This window comes from Neoarius graeffei, chromosome 16 (assembly GCF_027579695.1).
Source record: "Neoarius graeffei isolate fNeoGra1 chromosome 16, fNeoGra1.pri, whole genome shotgun sequence".
Taxonomy (NCBI): Eukaryota; Metazoa; Chordata; class Actinopteri; order Siluriformes; family Ariidae; genus Neoarius; species Neoarius graeffei.
Genome location: NC_083584.1, coordinates 28907132 through 28928324, shown reverse-complemented (window position 1 = coordinate 28928324; position 21193 = coordinate 28907132). Strand labels below are relative to the sequence as shown.

Here is a 21193-nt window from a genome sequence, read left to right as displayed (position 1 = left end):
TCCCAAGATAAAGCTTTAGGGGCTTTGTTTAGGGGCCCTGTTATAACTCATGTATTTCTCATTCAAATGATTGTCCAGTGTTGAACAGTAGCCACTTGATGTTGGCCTTCCCCTGCTATTCTATAAATAGTCAGAGGTGTCCATGTTTCAGGGTTCTCTCTCTGGGTCTCTCACTGGAACTGCTGACAAAATGAAGCCTCGGTTTCTTTCCGCGCTGCAGCATAACGACGCCGCTGAGGTGGATGAAATCCTCCGCACCACAAACATAGACATAGACACCGTGTTCGATGTGGAGGACCGAAATAGGGTCCTGGCGTCTTATAAACAAGGTAATTTTTGTTCTGTCGTTTCACTGTGAGACACACGAGCAGTGAATGAGGCCTGCCATAAGATGGCGGCACAATGCTGTGACTCAGCAATAACTGGAGAAAATGTGAGCAAACTGTTGCTAAGCTAATGGAAATTATAGCCTCCTAGCATTGAAGCTAACAAAAGTAGTCTGTATTTTTTTGTAGCCAATAAGCTTATAAAATGCATTTATTTCATGAACATTATTTATGCTATAACAATATTAAATGCACAATGATACTGGAAATAAAACAAAACTGTTAGTAAATTAATAAACAACTAAAATAGCACTGTGGGCCCGAAAAACACTGCCACAATTCCTGCAGTCAGAAACACTCAGAGAAATGGTGAATACCACAGGAGTGGGCTGTTCACACCATATATCTTCTTGTAAACAGAGTCTGCAAGCAGTAAATATTAATTTCAAACTTTTCCCCCCCAAAAGATGTAAGGTAAGTTAGAAGAAGGACAAGGCTTGTTTTCATTATACACGGTAGGCCATAGGTTTCCGTACACAGGGGGAATTACAGTGGTGCTTGAAAGTTTGTGAACCCTTTAGAATTTCTGCATCAGTATGACCTAAAACATCATCAGATTTTCACACAAGTCCTAAAAGTCGAGAAAGAGAACCCAGTTAAACAAATGAGACGAAAATATTATACTTGGTCATTTATTTATTGAGGAAAATCTCCGATTTTTGCAAGTACGTTGATCTGTCCGTTTGCATGTTTGTTTGTTGATGCTCTAGCGTCATCATTTCTTGACCAATCTTCACCAAAATGCACAGGACAACTCACTAGGATCACACAAAGACATCATTAGTTTTTGGTGGGTCAAGGTCAAAGGTCAAGGCCATCAAATCTAATCGGCTATAACTTCTGTTTCTTTGTGATTTTCACAAGTATCGTGCTCTGCATGACTTTTCATTTGTTTGTTTGTTAGTCTTTTCCCAACATAACCGAACAAGTAGTGAATGGTTTTACCTTTTGATGAATTTTGATAAAATTTTAGGAAAGGTAAGCCATGAGCCAATGAACAATTGATTAGATTTTGATGCAAATCGAGATATGTACGGTATGTGGAACCAGGACTTCTTTGTCTCAAAGTCACAAAGTAGTGAACGGATTTTGATGAAATTTGGTGTACAGCTTTAGTATTATCCCAGGTTCAAATTATTTTATTTTGATGTTGATAATTGGTGGATGTACGCACTCTACCGTGTGCCCTTCTAGTTCTAATCTGTTGTGAAAATAACCATGTAGAACATATTTTACGAATAAAATCAGGATTTAAAAAAAAAAAAAATTCATAAACGTGTTAATTTCCCCTATGGAAACTTGTGGCCCACCCTGTATTTGTATAGGTAATCGTATGGGGCCGAGTAAAATTAAGGATTAATTTCACAAGTGATTTTTGAAGTTTTGAATTTCAAAACTTTGAAATCACAAGTGAAATTGAGCCTTAATTTTATGAGGAACTATACGATTACTTGTTTATAATATACACTACCGTTCAAACATTTGGGGTCACCCAGACTTAAAAAAAGTTTGGGGTCACCCACCATAAGTTGTAAAATGAATAGAAAATATAGTCAAGACATTTTTCTGGCCATTTTGAGCATTAATCGACCCCACAAATGTGATGCTCCAGAAACTCAATCTGCTCAAAGGAAGGTCAGTTTTATAGCTTCTCTAAAGAGCTCAACTGTTTTCAGCTGTGCTAACATGATTGTACAAGGGTTTTCTAATCCTCCATTAGCCTTCTGAGGCAATGAGCAAACACATTGTACCATTAGAACACTGGAGTGAGAGTTGCTGGAAATGGGCCTCTATACACCTATGGAGATATTGCACCAAAAACCAGACATTTGCAGCTAGAATAGTCATTTACCACATTAGCAATGTATAGAGTGGATTTCTGATTAGTTTAAAGTGACCTTCATTGAAAAGAACAGTGCTTTTCTTTCAAAAATAAGGACATTTCAAAGTGACCCCAAACTTTTGAACGGTAGTGTATAGGGCCAAATTCATACTTCGGAAGCCATTCAAGTTCACAACATTTGTCATTCACGTTTTCTGAACCAATCAGGGCGCAAGACTATCTTGCACGTTTGAATCAGTTTCTAAAGCATCTTTCATCATGTCACGGCGACACGACACGAGGATTTTGAAAGTGGCTTACAAAATTTTATTGGAACTTCTTTACAAAAGCCTGTATTACTTTAAGAGAGTCTGGTTCGTAGTTTTCCCCGTTTTCTTTCCTCACTTCTGCATAAAACTGCGATAGCACCTTGTCTAACTCACAGCATTCATGTGCCACTAGAGAGTCGTTTATTTGTCTTTCTGCGGCCCATTTCTTAAACATGGAAAGCCAAAAATTCATACTTTTTTTGGTATTTTCATTTTCGTTTGCAGCTTTCAATTGGCTTATCATTTCTTCGTCAAATATAGCGAAACGCAGCATTGCTGAGTCAGCAGAGTCAGACATTTTGTTGATAAAATTTGCAAATTTTTGTAACCGTAACCAAGCAACGAACTAGCCAATAGCGTTTCAGAAATACGGCCCTGTGTTAAGGAAAAAAAGCCCTCCTTGATTGACCAATCAGAATTGAGTAATTTGGCCCTATGTATTATAAGTAATAAAAACCTTATAGGAAGCAAAATCTCAAGAAATTATAAAGTGCTCCTTTAAATGAAAGGTTGAGGAACAGTATAATGTTAATCCACTACTTAAGATGTAGTCAGACAGCCAACACATATTTGTGTCCCAGTTTTGCTTTCAACCTAAGAGCTTAATGTATCTAGTCTGACTAAAGGAAGTAGAAAAAGCTTATGACCATCAAACTGCACATCGTCATGCACTTGCCCCAAATTATTTTCTAGTCATTTGAAGATAATTGCATAAAATAACAGATTAAGTACTTTTATCAATGTTAAAAAAAGATCCTACTACAGTTACACATTATTCCTTATATACTCTTGCTTATTTTCATAGATAAAAATACTTCAGGGCAGCACGGTGGTGTAGTGGTTAGCGCTGTCGCCTCACAGCAAGAAGGTCCGGGTTCGAGCCCCGTGGCCGACGAGGGCCTTTCTGTGCGGAGTTTGCATGTTCTCCCCATGTCCGCGTGGGTTTCCTCCGGGTGCTCCGGTTTCCCCCACAGTCCAAAGACATGCAGGTTAGGCTAACTGGTGACTCTAAATTGACCGTAGGTGTGAGTGTGAATGGTTGTCTGTGTCTATGTGTCAGCCCTGTGATGACCTGGCGACTTGTCCAGGGTGTACCCCGCCTTTCACCCGTAGTCAGCTGGGATAGGCTCCAGCTTGCCTGCGACCCTGTAGAAGGATAAAGCGGCTAGAGATAATGAGATGAGATGTTGAGTGTGTGATGATTCCAACATGCATTTTTGTAGCATCATATTTGGTGACCAAATGCTTTCATGACTTGTTAGGTAAATCTACAACCCCAATTCCAAAAACGTTGGGACGCCAGAACGTTTTTGGAATTGGAGTGGTACATCCACTGCAAAACTGGAGAAGAATTCATCTGTAAATTTGAGTTTCTTCTGAAAATGTTCTTTGATGTTTGCTTTTCTCTGCTGTTAATTTGACTGGGATCAGTGACATATTTCACATTTTTTGCTAAATGTCAATAGTCAAATACTCCAACCCCCCCCCCTTTTAAACTCTGTAACACATCTCTGTTAACTATTCCGAGCACCCAAACACCCTTACAGTGTTCTGAGGTTAAGTTTTCCCTAAAGTGTTTGTTTTATGTAATGCATTGTTAACTCTAGGTTACTGGCTACCAGATTATAAACTGGAGTCCTCCTGGGCGATGGGCCTTCACATATGCATGATGCACAATGCGGTGGAGAGTGCCTTGGTGCTTCTGCAGAGGGGAGCAGCAGTGAACAGGAAACCCAATGGGAAAACACCACTGCATGTGGCTTGTGAAGTGTCTCATGCTGACTGTGTGGGCCTGCTGCTCAACTGGGGGGCAAAGGTCAATGGTGTATCCCTGAGTGGACACACTCCATTACATTACTGTGTCACGCAGGAATCAGTGGACTGTGCCAGACAGCTGATAATCAAAGGTCTGAAAATCACCAGCAATCACTGAATGTCCAAAAGTCCAGTTTCAAGTTAATGTGTATGGTATAATTTGTTTAATTGTTAATGGAAAATTGGCCTTTGAATATTGATATCATTTAGAATGGATCACCACCAATGACACATTAAGTATAGAGTGGATTGAGCTGTTGACTTTGAGTCTCTAAGTCCAAGTGGCCTCAATCTGTCGCCTGGTTTTAAGTTTTCTTAATTTTTAAATTAAAGGTTGGTAGTTTTCAACTGAAAAATGCATGATTTTTAAACCAACGACTATAAATAACTAGCGTGCTCTAGAGTTTGGTGCATTAGGGTGGTTGGGCCTGCATGATGTATTGATCCATTGGCCTCTGATGATAATATATCTGGTCAGTGGTGGTCCTATAGTGGTCTGTTTACACTGCAGAACAGGGAGAAGATGGCCTGCAGTCATGAATTGTATACACACAAAAAGTGACCTTTATGTGAAGTGTATATATACACTTGTGTTCAAAATAATAGCAGTCCAACACGACTAACCAGATCAATCACTGTTTTTAGTGGAAATTATATTACTACATGGCAAATAATTTACCAGTAGGTGTAGTAGAGTCATAGAAAACCAATAGACCCAACATTCATGATATGCATGCTCCTGAGTCTGTGTAATCGAATAATTAAGTGAAAGGGACATGTTCAAAATAATAGCAGTGTGGAGTTTAATTAGTGAGATCATTCATTCTGTGAAAAAACAGATGTCAATCAGGTGGCCCTAATTTAAGGATGAAGCCAGCACATGTTGTACATCCATTTCTCTCTGAAAATCTGAGAAACATGGGTCGTTCCAGACATTGTTCAGAAGAACAGCGTGCTTTGATTAAAACGTTGATTGGAGAGGTAAAACGTATACTGTAAAGAAGTGCAGAAAATGATGGGCTCCTCAGCTAAAATGATCTCCAGTGCTTTAAAATGGACAGCAAAGCCAGAGAGACATGGAAGAAAACAGAAGACTACCATTCGAATGGATCGAAGAATAGCCAGAATGGCAAAGACTCAGCCAATGATCAGCTCCAGGGTGATCAAAGACGGTCTGAAGTTAGCTGTGAGTACTGTGACAATTAGAAGATGCCTGTGTGAAGCTAATCTATCGGCAAGAAGCCCCCGCAAAGTTCCACTGTTAAAAAAAAGACGTGCTGAAGAGGATACAATTTGCCAAAGAACACATCGACTGGCCTAAAGAGAAATGGAAAAACATTTTGTGGACTGATGAAAGTAAAATTGTTCTTTTTGGGTCCAAGAGCTGCAGACAGTTTTTCAGACGACCCCCAAACACTGAATTCAAGCCACAGTACACTCTGAAGACAGTGAAGCATGGTGGTGCAAGCATCATGATATGGGAATGTTTCTCTTACTGTGGTGTTGGGCCCATTTATCGCATACCAGGGATCATGGGTCAGTTTGCATATATCAAAATACTTGAGGAGGTCATGTTGCCTTATGCTGAAGAGGAAATGCCCTTGAAATGGGTGTTTCAACAAGACAACGACCCCAAACACACCAGTAAGCGAGCAGCATCAGGGTTCAAGACCAACAAAATGAAAGTTATTGGAGTGGCCAGCCCAATCCCCGGACCTTAATCCGATAGAAAACTTGTGGGGTGACATCAAAAATGCTGTTTCTGAAGCAAAACCAAGAAATGCAGAGGAATTGTGGAATGTTGTCAAATCATCCTGGGCTGGAATACCTGTTCACAGGTGCCAGAAGTTCTCAGAAACCGTGGTTATACAACTAAATATTAGTTTAGTGATTCACAGGAATACTAAATCCTTAAGATTTTTTCAGTTTATATAGTAAATATTTGGAGTTTGTAATGAAAAATGCAGACACTGCTATTTTTTTGAACAGCCCAATGTTCATTTTTCTTCATTTTCTGTAAAGTAATTAAAATATTCATACATTTTTCTTCATGTTTTGATGTAGAATATAATGTGCATTGTTCCCAATGCATGGAAATAAAACTATTATAAGGATTTTGAGCTTTACTCACGTTTTTAAACACACTGCTATTATTTTGAACACAACTGTAATAAAATGGGCAAAATGTGTAGGTTGATTCACATCACAGTCCTTCTTTTACAGGAGCAGATGTGAACAAGCCAAGCCAGAACAATGATGAAGAAACTCCACTACATGTAGCCGCACGCCTTGGTATACCTGAGCTGGTTGGCCTTTACGCTGCACAGGGTGCTGATGTGAATGTGCTCAATGCACGTATGGAGACCCCTTTGATCACTGCTGCATTCTGGGCTATGGATGCCCGTGAGCAGACTTACAGCGAACAGCACCATCTTGTGTGCCGCATGCTATTGGACTATGGGGCCAACCCAAACCTCCAGGAAGAAAGCAAAAAAACAGCACTGCACCAAGCTTCATGGAACTGTGATGAAGCACTGATGCAGATTCTGCTTGATGCTGGGGCCGATCCTAAGATCATGGACATGAACGGTTGCGCAGCCCTTCAGTATGTGCTAAATATGATGCAGATGCGGCCTTACTGTGTACCATATCGCTGCTTCCAGCTCCTGCTTAACAACGGAGCAGCCAGGGTCTATCCAAAACTCTTCCACAAGGTACAAGTTACACAGTTTGGTTACACTACTATTGCTAATTTACCACTGAAAAATGTCTTAATCTATTGTTTTTGTTATTATTTGTTTGAGAGTAACCCTTTATCCTTTCTATTAATTAGGTGTTGCAGATTTGCCATGATGACCCCAATTCAGTTGAGGTGATGGCTAATTCCTATGAGCATCTCATGAGGACTTCAAAGTGGAGCAATGCAATTCCAGACACAACATACAAGGTGCGTCAGTGAGGCCTGAAGTGTTGGGAATTGGGTGTCATTTTGAACCAGTTCTTTGTTCTGAGAGTTTAATACATCTGGTCATGTGTGAAAGCTATTTTTGTGTCCAGCTTTGGTCAAGGCAACTGATATCTGGTCCACCTAAAAAATTTCAAGTGCACTTGGGTTTGTACTGTAACATTAGTGACATTGTTCCACCTCCTGGTTTGGGTATTGAATAATGTGATTGATTGATTGTACTTTTCATATGTGGCAGCGGGGGCGTGGCCAAGCAGCAGTCTGTGAATGGAGGGCAGGGTCAGGGAAGGTAAGTGGCTAAGTCATTCCACCTGCTGTCAATTAATGTGCATGTGTGTGTGTATTTGTTACAGGGATGGAGCATAAAAGGAGAGAGAGAGAGCAGAGAAAAGGGGCTCCCTCCCGACCACAACGCATGTGTGCATGTTGAGTGAGTGAAAGCTGAAAAGCTCAATCAAGTGTTTGTGTGTGAACATCAACTCTCGCCTGCCATCGTAGCCGCCTCCAGATGGTCCTCTGCCAGCTTGATGGCTCGTTCCAGTGACACTGGGTGATGACACTGGACCCATTCCACCGTTCCTTCCGGAAGTCGAGAGGTAAACTGTTCCAGTGCCACCAGATCGATGACCTTCGTCTGCGTCGCGGTCTTCCACCCTCAGCCACCGCTGGCAGGCGTCTCGGAGTTGCAGGCCGAATGCAAACGGCTGGCCGACCTGCTCCAATGCCAGTGTCTGGAAGCGCTGGCGATGTTGTTCCAGGGAATGGCCGACCTGCTGCAGGATGGCTTTCCTCAGGTCAGCATACACCAGTCGGCTGTCAGCAGGGAGCTGCTGCGCCTCGCCAGTCAGGAGCGGGAGGTGGCGTGCTGCATGCTGCTCCAGCAGCCACCCCCACACCTCGGCTGCTTGCTCGAAGAGGGCGAGGAACACTTCTGGATCGTCCTGCGGGCCCATTTTCGTGAGGGTGCTGGCAGTGGTGGCCGATGCCCCTGCTGACGTGAGCAGGTGCCAGAATGCCTGGCGATCTTCCTGCTGGGCCAGCATCAAGGCTTCAAAGCGTTGCTCTTGTTCCTTTCAGAGGGTGATCAGCACTTGATGCTGGTTCTGCTGGGCGGTAGTGAGGGCAAGGATGAGCTCTTTGAATGGGGAGGACTCCATGGGGTGGTTCCCTTCTGTGCTCCTGGGTTTCGGCACCACTGTAGCAGTTCCTGATGTGGGTGGAGCAGAGAAGCATGGCAGGCAAGAGTTGATGTTCACACACAAACACTTTTTATTGAGCTTTTCAGCTTTCACTCACTCACACATGCATTGTGGTCGGGAGGGAGCCCCTTTTCTCTGCTCTCTCTCTCCTTTTATGCTCCATCCCTGTAACAAATACATACACACACACACACACACACACACACACTAACTGACAGCAGGTGGAATGACTTAGCCACTTACCTTCCCCGACCCTGCCCTCCATTCACAGACTGCTGCTTGGCCACGCCCCCGCTGCCACATCATACAAGTTTGCAAATTGGAAGGAAATGAGTTATTGTGAAAACTGAGGGTATACACCAAGGTATTTGGGTCAAGTGTGAAAACAACTTGACCATCTATCACTCTAAAGGGTTTGTCCTCAGAGAACCCTTAAAGCTAGATGACCTTTCGATTTCATAAAATCGGTGAAATTTAGTTTGGTCATTGTGATACGTTTATTTCTGTAACATCTCACAAAATATCAGTCCGTTCTGTGGCTGGGAAGTTATTTAATTTGAGGGGATTCTCTAGCAAATAATATGCATGAAATCGCTCGCTTCGCGCAGTCAAACAGACAGAGGAAGTCCGTGAGCACATGCGCAGGTTTACCTTCTTCTTTTGGGTTTTACGGCAGCTGGCATCCACAGTGTTGCATTACTGCCATCTACAGGTTTACCTTGACCGTGCACTGACAGTTCCATCATTCTGTCGCTAAATAAACAGCAGATCACACCGAGATGCTCGCTGACCGCTGATATTTATTAGTTTGGTCCTGCGTTTCCTTTCCTTCGCAACATAACGTCTTTTCTTCTCGCTTTCTGTTACTGTAGTCGGTCTTTCACGTTTCATTCGCACACTCGCGTCCATTTTTCTCTCCTGTTTCAAATTTGTATCCCACAGTGCCTTGCGCGAACAGGGAAAGCCCACCACGTGATGCATGACGTAGTATCTTGAATTGGGTCATGGTGAAGCTGGAAAAAATAGTGGAGAATTTGGGGCCACATACTGTCGCCCTGAATTCATTCATTGTTCTATTTAAAAATAAATAAATTAATTAATTGTAAGTCTGTGATTCGAATTTGGTAGCTTTCAGTCCACTAAACAAAAATAATTGGGTGTCAGGGAAAATTCTTTTTATGGCCTACACTTGAAAAATCTGAAAGGCAGTCTACCTTTAATGGTTCAACATTGGATTTCCCATATATCGTTTTTTTTTTTTCCCTGAACCTTTTAGGAATCTGTAAACTATCCAAATATATTATAACACTTTTGACAGAGGTATATACTAATATTTGAACAAAAACATAATTTTCTGAACAACCTGTCCACTGGAATGTGAGCATTGTGCAGTACTATGATGCACTGAACAGCATGCTTATGCATTATTATGTGCATATACAGTATATTCTTTATCAGTTATGAACCTTACATTTCTCTCCTTCTTTCATTAAGAGCCACAGAAAGTTTTATGACTCATTGTTTGCTGCCTGCACCAGCCCGCGTTCTCTGCAACACCTGGCCAGATGTGCCATCCGCATAGCGATGCACTGCTGCTGTCAGTTGAGCACTAAACGACTCCCAGTGCCTCCATCAATCAAACGATACATACTGCTCGATCCTGTGGGAATCATCTACTAGTGACCGTATTGGCCCAATGGTGAACTTACAATGTGCCAATCTCAAACTCTATCCACAAGAAACCTTCTGGGATATGTGTTCTCAGGAAAATGCACCACTGCTTTGGTCGTATCTACAATATTTTCATTCTTATATCATATATTGCCACTCAAAAGTTTTACCAACACCCTGTATTAAATGCCAAATAACAGGGTCAAGTGAAATACTCTAGAATTAGACAATCTAAACAGAAAATAGGCATATCACACACTCACTGGCCTTGCTGTGAAAATTGTGCATGCAGACACTCACCTAAATTTCCAAATCTGTCATTGCTTAACTCTTGAATATTTTCTATTGTGAATACTATCATTAAGTAGCTTATAATCTCTGCTTTCCAAAATTTATCTCATTAAGATCTGTTCAGTACTTTGGGAGTAACAGAAGGTTGAAGTTGGTACAACAGAGTACACTCTCTGCTTGCGTACTGGTGCTTTTTGAGTCACGGGAAAGCGGTCAGGCTGTCTCTCTTCTGATCATTTTCCGATCAGATAACTCATGAATATCAATCAGATAACTTTTATAGGGATGTTCTCTCGCTCTCACTGTTTCTGATGAAGTATTCAGCAAAATTTTCTGTCTGCTAGTTTTGATGTTCTGCTTCACGAGAGACTTTGAAGAGAGTTTTCATAGCTTTACCTACTTATTTTGTCAAATCAAATTGATTAACATCAATAAATGACTATTTTAGAATATAACTCTAGTTGTTTTGATGAAAAATATTGAGATCTTAGTGGTTGGAATGATATTTTAAAAAACCAGAAGTCAGAAACGTGAGTGTCAGTTTCAATTCAATTAATTGGAAATGTTTATTGGATGTGGATCTCACAGTTTTTTCAAGGTTAACCTTGAAAGCTGTGAATATTAATCAAAATAATCATTTATATTCTTTCATATAAACACTAGTAGGCCCTACTTAGAAATCTAAAGGCCTACAGAGCACAAAGACGGTATTAGAAATAATCCTTCATTACTTTATTTTGATAGAGAATGGTAGATGTGAATGACATTCAATGCTTATTTATGCATATTTTAGCATTAACATTTTTTTTCTCCTTCTTTGTGATGTATAAATGAGTTAAGGTCAGCTTTATATTGCACAAATAAAGCCATTTGCTGAAACTTTGAAGAAGAGAGAGTACCGATTTAACGTTTTACCTAATTAATGCTAATTTGCATAATCTGTTTTGAATATTTTTTTTTACTTTGTATTCAGTATACAACAATCTATGTGCCTGCCAATTTCCATGCAAATATCTTGAAAAATAGAAAAATGTTAAGAAAAAACATTTGATCTCATTCGTTAATGAGGTCCATTTTGGACCATGTGATCCAAATACATAATATTACAACAGTTTTCTAAAAATTAAACCATTTTTTCAATCTTTGATTTGTAATATCTCAAGAACAGATAAACATATTTTAATTCTGTAAAAAGTAATGTTGTTTGGCATTCAATTCTAAATTCAATGAGACCAGTTTCAAGCTATTTAGACTGAATTTGAATTTTCACCTGACATGCCTACATAAGTGTTTGCCTGAGTAACACTTGTTTATTTTATTTGGAAAAAAATCTGGATCACTCCAGATAATTAGACACATGAAGCACACACACCATATACTGTATAACTGGAAATGCATTTATTTCTAAGAACAAATATGTTCATAGATTTTTTTTGGTCTGGGCTTCTGAGTATTACACATTTATTGTCAAGACACTGTAAAACATTATTGTTAGATTTACTGTATTGGCCCGAATATAAGACGACCCTGAATGTAAGACGACCCCCCCTTTTCCAAGTTCATCTTTGGGGAAAAAGTTTTTTGAAGACCAAATGTTCATTCATATAAAGCGTATTTATTTCAAAATTCTGTTTAAAATTAGAGGCTTTTGTTTTTCACATTTAAATAGAGGTCATTTCAGTCTCATTTCCGTGAACACTTTTCATAGAAGTAAAAAAAGAGGCTAAACTGCAGGCTACTAGACAAGCCAAATTAAAACATTTAAATTGCATTAATTCAACAAATTTGTCAGGTTTAGATTGAAAGTTCATAAACTTCAGAATGTCAATGCATTAACTTCCCATAGCCTACGGGTATATGGAATAAATTTGCAGAACAGTGCAAATGTTTTAAACAATGCATTAAACAATACATTAAGGTTTACAATAATAAACAACTGAAACAATGGAAAGGGTAGTTTGCTAAATTACAGCTACTCAGCACAGAGATCCGCAGCCTCACTTTGCTCACTCTCACTGTCCTCACTTTCACTTTCGTTTTTGGCGGCATTTTGTCTAGTCCGCGAATTTAAGACAACCCCCCCCTTTTTAAGAGCTATTTTTTACAACAAAAACACCGTCTTATATTCGAGCCAATACGGTACTTTGAAATTGTTTCTTACAAGGCAACATACTTTCAATGAAATGACGGTGGTGTAGTGGTTAGCGCTGTCGCCTCACAGCAAGAAGGTTCTGGGTTCGAACCCAGCGGCCAGCGAGGGCCTTTCTGTGTGGAGTTTGCATGTTCTCCCCGTGTCTGCGTGGGTTTCCTCCGGGTGCTCCAGTTTCCCCTACAGTCCAAAGATATGCAGTTAGGTTGAGGTGGGGTGGCCTTGGGCTGAAGTGCCCTTGAGCAGGGTACCTAACCCCTGACTGCTCCCCAGGCGCTGTAGTGCGGCTGCCCACTGCTCTGGGTGTGTGTGCGCGCGTGTTCACTGCTTCAGATGGGTTAAATGCAGAGGATGAGTTTCACTGTGCTTGAAGTGTGCATGTGACAAATAAAGGTTTAAAAAAAAAAGGGGGGGGCAGGAGAGGGAATGCACAAGCACAAGCAGGGACAAACAACATAACTACTTGTGAGAACAAGTAGTTATGAGCCATGAGGTTACAGTACCGGTTTCAGGGAATTAATAATATTTGAGAGTTTGAAATAAGAGGATAAACATGAGGAACAATGCCAGTACAGCTCTGTAGTTGGCAGCTGAATAACAATAAGCCACTAATCCTTTTGAACGCTCTCTCAAGCCCTTTCAGAGAAGGTAAAGAACTGACGATGATACGGTGTTGACGTAAACTACATTCATAAATCAATACATCGTAAAGTAGCTGCTTCGTAAACACTACTCAGACTGTCACTGACCTCAGCAAGCCTTTAGCCAAGGATTCTGATCAACCATTTACTCTGAGCTGATAGTGTTATTCACATAAACCCATGTCACCTCCTATTGCTGACTCTCACTGCTCAGAGGGCAGAGTTCTGGGTGTGTTGGCATATGAGCTCAGAGAAAGGGTAATAAATCACCCACACAGTGTCATCTGGAAGTAATGACCTCCCTCAATGCACATCCCTTTTCCATTCAGAGCAGAAAAACAGACTCGTAAGCAACCATCCAGTTATAGACTCCTGCATCAGACCAAAGAACAAATTCCTACTAGTAGCATGAAATCCATATTCAACCATGCACATGTTCTTCCCATTCCATAAACATGTAGTCAGAGGTAATGAGGTCTTAGAGTTACTAAGTGAAAGGTCAGGGAGTGATTTTAGAAACAGAACTATGCGTTTCCTAAATACAGATGTAGTATGGTCACATCAGTGTTCATGTATGGCAGGAGAACTTAAGAAAAGAGAGAACACACTGTTTTGTGCATGTCACTGAACTCTAGGACTAAGCACTGGCTCCATGCTAGAAAGCCAGCTCTGCTTTAAAAACAGGCACGGATGGGAAGGATATGTGGAAGGATGACATAGCAAAAAGTTTTAGAGCAAGCACTTAACACTGGAACCATTAATATCAGTAGTAAAAACTGACAAGTAGTACAGAAAGATCTCAGAGAAACTGTAGTGCTTTGCTTAAGTATTAACCCCCTTGAACATTTCTACATTTTGTAGTGTTACAACCTGGAAATGGGCATAATTTGGATTAGGACATGAATCTACACAAAATAGCACATAAGTGAAGGAAAATCAATATAGTTTGCAAAATTACTTACAAATAAACAAAAGGAAAAGTCAGGATTGCATAAATATTCCCCTTCATTGCTGTGAAATGGCTAAATAAGGTCTGGTGCCACCAGTTGCCATCAGATGTCACCTTTCAAATGTCATATGATCTCAATATAAATACACCTGTTCCTGGAAGGCACCAAAGTTTGTTAGAGAACAAATTCTAATCAAACAGCATCAAGAAGAGTAAGGAATTATAATTATAGTGTAAGTGGTTAGCACGGTCGCCTTACAGCAAGAAGGTTCTGGGTTCGAGCCCAGTGGCTGGTGGGGGCATTTCTGTGTGGAGTTTGCATGTTCTCCCCGTGTCTGCATGGGTTTCCCCCACAGGCCAAAGACATGTGGTTAGGTTAACATGGGGCGGCCTTGGGCTGAGGTACCCTTGAGCGAGGCACCTAACTCCCAACTGCTCCCCGGGTGCTGTTAGCATGGCTGCCCACTGCTCTGGGTATGTATATGTGTGCGCTCATTGCTCACATATGTGTGTTCTCTGCTTCAGCTGGGTTAAATGCAGAGAGGAATTTCACAAGCGTGTGATGAATAAAGTTGTTGTTGTTCTTAAAACAAGTTCAGGACAAAGTTCTGGAAAAGTATCAATGTTTTGGTTTTGATCAGTTTCTCTGTGTATTTATAATAAAAAAAAAAAAACCTGCTACTTAAACCCTCCACCAGGGTTGGAAAGATACAGCTCAGATTAGCAGAAGGCAGCATACTCACAGAAAAATACGGAGACACTTGTCAACACCTCCTACTAGTCATTCTCACTGGCTCTGTAGCTCAACATCTTTGCAAAGGAGTTACAATGCAAACTGCACAACAAAGATACGTCAACTGCATCACTAAGTTTCCAATAAATTAGAGTACTACTACTACTAATAATAATAATAATAACCAGGGGCGGCACGGTGGTGTAGTAGTTAGCGCTGTTGCCTCACAGCAAGAAGGTTCTGGGTTCGAGCCCCGTGGCCGGCGAGGGCCTTTCTGTGCGGAGTTTGCATGTTCTCCCCGTGTCCGCGTGGGTTTCCTCCGGGTGCTCCGGTTTCCCCCACAGTCCAAAGACATGCAGGTTAGGTTAACTGGTGACTTTAAATTGAGCGTAGGTGTGAATGTGAGTGTGAATGGTTGTCTGTGTCTATGTGTCAGCCCTGTGATGACCTTGTGACTTGTCCAGGGTGTACCCCGCCTTTCGCCCGTAGTCAGCTGGGATAGGCTCCAGCTTGCCTGTGACCCTGTAGGACAGGATAAAGTGGCTAGAGATAATTAGATGAGATAATACTTATGCAATTTTTTTTGTACATTTTGCAAAGTACATTGATTCTCCCTTCACTTCAGTATAATTGGCAATTTTGTTTAGATTCATGACCTTATCCAAATTATGACCATTTCAGTTTCAAGGTATAAGACAAACATTTATAAAACGTTAAAGTGAACGGTGTATACTTATGCAAATCACTATGTATATGTGGAGTGCACCTACAGTAGCAGTCAGAAGTTTGGACACACCTACTCATTCAAGAAACAACAGTCCATTATTATTTTTTGGCATAAAGTGTTTTCCATCCATCCATCCATCCATTATCTGTAGCCGCTTTATCCTGTCCTACAGGGTCGCAGGCAAGCTGGAGCCTATCCCAGCTGACTACGGGCGAAAGGCGGGGTACACCCTGGACAAGTCTCCAGGTCATCACGGGGCTGACACATAGACACAGACAACCATTCACACTCACATTCACACCTACGGTCAATTTAGAGTCACCAGTTAACCTAACCTGCATGTCTTTGGACTGTGGGGGAAACCGGAGCACCCGGAGGAAACCCACGCGGACACGGGGAGAACATGCAAAATCCGCACAGAAAGGCCCTCGCCGGCCGCTGGGTTCGAACCCAGAACCTTCTTGCTGTGAGGCGACCGTGACGACTCATGAAGTGTTTTAATTAATGAAAATAAAGAAAAAACATTGAATTAGAAGGTGTCCCCAAACTTTTGACTGGCATCGTATACAATCACTAACTGTCATCCATCTGCTGCTGGCGATAATGTTTCAGTGCCCCTTTGCCCTGTACTTCTAAAAGAGGGCCCTAGAGGATCACCACAGAGCAGATACTATTGGGTGGTGGATTACTCTCAGCACAGCAGTGACACTGAAATGGTAACGTGTGTCATGTTGGTATGAGTGTATCAGGCACAGATGTGGGTGCATATAGAGACTAGTGCTGAACGAGTTCCATGAGCACTGCATTTTATTTGTGGATGTTGTCTTTTAGCCTTCACCAGTGGCATCCAGTGAAACAAGACGTTTCTTCAGCCTTCGTCGGCTGTGCAAGTAAAAAGCATAAAGCCTAAGCTGTAGGAGGTGAAATCATTGCTTGAGATGGTTGATGATGTAATAGTTCATTCTATGCGTTTTAACCCTGGTTAAGATGAAGGCTGAGGCAGAAAGAAACAGGATGCTTCTTCAGCCTTCATCAGCTGTGCAAGTAAAAAGCATAAAGCAGAAGCTGTGGGAGATGAAACCAGGGTTCAAACCCACAGAATGAACTAATACATCAACCATTTCGAGCAACGATTTCACCTCCTACAGCTAATCCATATTATTTTAATGGATATACTGTACATTCTTGAACAAGTTTTAACACACAAATATGAAATCACAGCAGTATTCTCTTCTTTTATTGTATGATTTAATATATTCAGTGGAAAAATGCTACTTAACTTCAATGAAGTCAAAAAGCACTGCATGTGCAAAATGTGGCTGAGTGGTTCACAAAACAGGAAGTAATCCTATCGATGATTGGCTATGACAGTTGCAGTTCTTGCCCCATGTCACATTCACATGACTATAAATAGAGCTGGTGAGGTAAAAGTAATGACACACTGTAGTGTGCAAAAAGAAATCAGCATCTGCTGCTGACAGCATCTATTCTGTACAAAAAGAAAAACACGTAGCACGACAAATCAGCTGAGCAATGGCAAAGTAAAACAGCAAAATGTTTCCCATTAACATGACCAAGTTATTACAGCATTTGAAGTAGCTGGAAAGAAGCAGCTATTGCTTCTACATTTGCCTTGAAATGACTAGTCTCCCAATGTTTTCTACAGTATACGGTATAATCCTGTTTAGGACACACATTGTTCTTGGAATTCAAAGAAATGGCATACTTTTCCTCATCCTGAGATCATGTGATTAAAGTCAACAAAATGTTAATGATTAAAATCCATAGGAAAGAGAATACGATATTGGTACTTCAGTGTTAAAATTCACAAGGTTAGTAAAAAGGACATAAAAAGTTATATTTAGGTTAAAGAAAGGAATCAGTTTTCAACACCTGGAAAATTGTTGGTGAAATGTGAAGGTATATATAGAATTTGGCCACAGTGACCGTGTATTGCGATGTATCAGTCACGACATTTAAAGACGCATACTGTATGTTGCTGCATGTCTTCACTGGAAACAACAGCAATATAAATATTGATCATATTAGGCCAGGCCCCTATACTACATGTTTCTGTTCTGTGACTTGTTTAACACTGCTCATTTTTTCACCATTAGGACATGAGAAAAATACAACCCCGAGTCAAAAAAAGTTGGGACAAAGTACAAATTGTAAATAAAAACGGAATGCAATAATTTACAAATCTCAAAAACTGATATTGTATTCACAATAGAACATAGAGAACATATCAAATGTCGAAAGTGAGACATTTTGAAATTTCATGCCAAATATTGGCTCATTTGAAATTTCATGACAGCAACACATCTCAAAAAAGTTGGGACAGGGGCAATAAGAGGCTGGAAAAGTTAAAGGTACAAAAAAGGAACAGCTGGAGGACCAAATTGCAACTCATTAGGTCAATTGGCAATAGGTCATTAACATGACTGGGTATAAAAAGAGCATCTTGGAGTGGCAGCGGCTCTCAGAAGTAAAGATGGGAAGAGGATCACCAATCCCCCTAATTCTGCGCCGACAAATAGTGGAGCAATATCAGAAAGGAGTTCGACAGTGTAAAATTGCAAAGAGTTTGAACATATCACCATCTACAGTGCATAATATCATCAAAAGATTCAGAGAATCTGGAAGAATCTCTGTGCGTAAGGGTCAAGGCCGGAAAACCATACTGGGTGCCCGTGATCTTCGGGCCCTTAGACGGCACTGCATCACATACAGGCATGCTTCTGTATTGGAAATCACAAAATGGGCTCAGGAATATTTCCAGAGAACATTATCTGTGAACACAATTCACCGTGCCATCCGCTGTTGCCAGCTAAAACTCTGTAGTTCAAAGAAGAAGCCGTATCTAAACATGATCCAGAAGCGCAGACGTCTTCTCTGGGCCAAGGCTCATTTAAAATGGACTGTGGCAAAGGGTTTTCTGTTCTGTGGTCAGACGAATCAAAATTTGAAGTTCTTTATGGAAATCAGGGACGCCGTGTCATTCGGACTAAAGAGGAGAAGGACGACCCAAGTTATCATCAGCGCTCAGTTCAGAAGCCTGCATCTCTGATGGTATGGGGTTGCATTAGTGCGTGTGGCATGGGCAGCTTACACATCTGGAAAGACACCATCAATGCTGAAAGGTATATCCAGGTTCTAGAGCAACATATGCTCCCATCCAGACGACGTCTCTTTCAGGGAAGACCTTGCATTTCCCAACATGACAATGCCAAACCACATACTGCATCAATTACAGCATCATGGCTGCGTAGAAGAAGGGTCCGGGTACTGAACTGGCTAGCCTGCAGTCCAGATCTTTCACCCATAGAAAACATTTGGTGCATCATAAAACGGAAGATACGACAAAAAAGACCTAAGACAGTTGAGCAACTAGAATCCTACATTAGACAAGAATGGGTTAACATTCCTATCCCTAAACTTGAGCAACTTGTCTCCTCAGTCCCCAGACGTTTACAGACTGTTGTAAAGAGAAAAGGGGATGTCTCACAGTGGTAAACATGGCCTTGTCCCAACTTTTTTGAGATGTGTTGTCATGAAATTTAAAATCACCTAATTTTTCTCTTTAAATGATACATTTTCTCCGTTTAAACATTTGATATGTCATCTATGTTCTATTCTGAATAAAATATGGAATTTTGAAACTTCCACATCATTGCATTCCGTTTTTATTTACAATTTGTACTTTGTCCCAACTTTTTTGGAATCGGGGTTGTAAAGAAAAGCTTCTTTCAGGCTGGTCAAAGCAAACGTAATGTCCATCTACCGTTATTCTGACTTGTTCTGTTTTTACATTGTATACATATACAGCATTCATCAGGCCTTCTCGGACAACACTGTACACTACTTGTGGAAGTTACCCAAGTCATATTCACATTCACAGCAATGCTACGTTTACATTACAAGCTTTATTGCTCAATTTCAATTTTCTCAGATCTGTTCAGATCTGGCCCGAGTCGCCCAAAAGCATCGCAGCACAAAGATCATTGTTAAATGGTAGAGCGAGCAGCACAGTGAATGCTCTCTCTTCTAGTTAAGATGCTCTTAGCGTTAAGAGGCTTTTGGGAACAACCCCCCCCCCAATTTGTCTGTCTTAGCGGTTCACATTCATCTGTCATTAACATGAGTAGACCTCTGGCCTCAAACCTGACGCGTTTGCACATTTTCAAAACCAGTATCCTGTGCATGACCAACATACATCATGTGGATTTTGGGTGCATGTTTGCTGTTTAGACAGTAGAAAATATTTCCTGCTCAAAAGGATATGCCCAAAAAAAAAGGAACTGCCAATCAAAATCTGACAAAAATTACATTTATCCACTTTAAGCTTGTAATGTGAACACAGCAAAACAAAATGGAGTGTTAAAATCTAAAAGCATGTGTACTACAGTGGTGCTTGAAAGTTTGTGAACCCTTTAGAATTTTCTATATTTCTGCATAAATATGACCTAAAACATCATCAGATTTTCACACAAGTCCTAAAAGTAGATAAAGAGAACCCAGTTAAACAAATGAGACAAAAATATTATACTTAGTCATTTATTTATTGAGGAAAATGATCCAATATTACATATCTGTGAGTGGCAAAATTATGTGAACCTCTAGGATTAGCAGTTCATTTGAAGGTAAAATTAGAGTCAGGTGTTTTCAATCAGTGGGATGACAATCAGGTGTGAGTGGGCACCCTGTTTTATTTAAAGAACAGGGATCTATCAAAGTCTGATCTTCACAACACATGTTTGTGGAAGTGTATCATGGCACGAACAAAGGGGATTTCTGAGGACCTCAGAAAAAGCGTTGTTGATGCTCATCAGGCTGGAAAAGGTTACAAAACCATCTCTAAAGAGTTTGGACTCCACCAATCCACAGTCAGACAGATTGTGTACAAATGGAGGAAATTCAAGACCATTGTTACCCTCCCCAGGAGTCGTCGACCAACAAAGATCAAGGCCTCTCTCATATTGGCTAATGTTAATGTTCGTGAGTCCACCATCAGGAGAACACTGAACAACAATGGCATGCATGGCAGGGTTGCAAGAAGAAAGCCACTGCTCTCCAAAAAGAACATTGCTGCTTGTCTGCAGTTTGTTAAAGATCACATGGACAAGCCAGAAGGCTATTGGAAAAATATTTTGTGGACGAATGAGACCAAAATAGAACTTTTTGGTTTAAATGAGAAGCGTTATGTTTGGAGAAAGGAAAACCCTGCATTCCAGCATAAGAACCTTATCCCATATGTGAAACATGGTGGTGGTAGTATCATGGTTTGGGCCTGTTTTGCTGCATCTGGGCCAGGACAGCTTGCCATCATTGATGGAACAACGAATTCTGAATTATACCAGCAAATTCTAAAGGAAAATGTCAGGACATCTGTCCATGAACTGAATCTCAAGAGAAGGTGGGTCATGCAGCAAGACAACGACCCTAAGCACATAAGTCGTTCTACCAAAGAATGGTTAAAGAAGAATAAAGTTAATGTTTTGGAATGGCCAAGTCAA

The 21193-nt window shown here is 40.8% G+C and overlaps 1 protein-coding gene across 1 annotated transcript; it reads left to right on the top strand.

Moving 5' to 3' along the window:
• Window positions 1–190: 190 nt before the first annotated feature.
• Window positions 191–10373, top strand: asb4 (ankyrin repeat and SOCS box containing 4). The gene is made up of 5 exons (XM_060942052.1): window positions 191–329; window positions 4145–4444; window positions 6576–7066; window positions 7186–7299; window positions 10011–10373. Exons 1-5 carry the CDS (start codon window positions 191–193, stop codon window positions 10194–10196), a joined length of 1230 nt encoding a protein of 409 aa, XP_060798035.1. The 3' UTR covers window positions 10197–10373.
• The last annotated feature ends 10820 nt before the right edge of the window (window positions 10374–21193 follow it).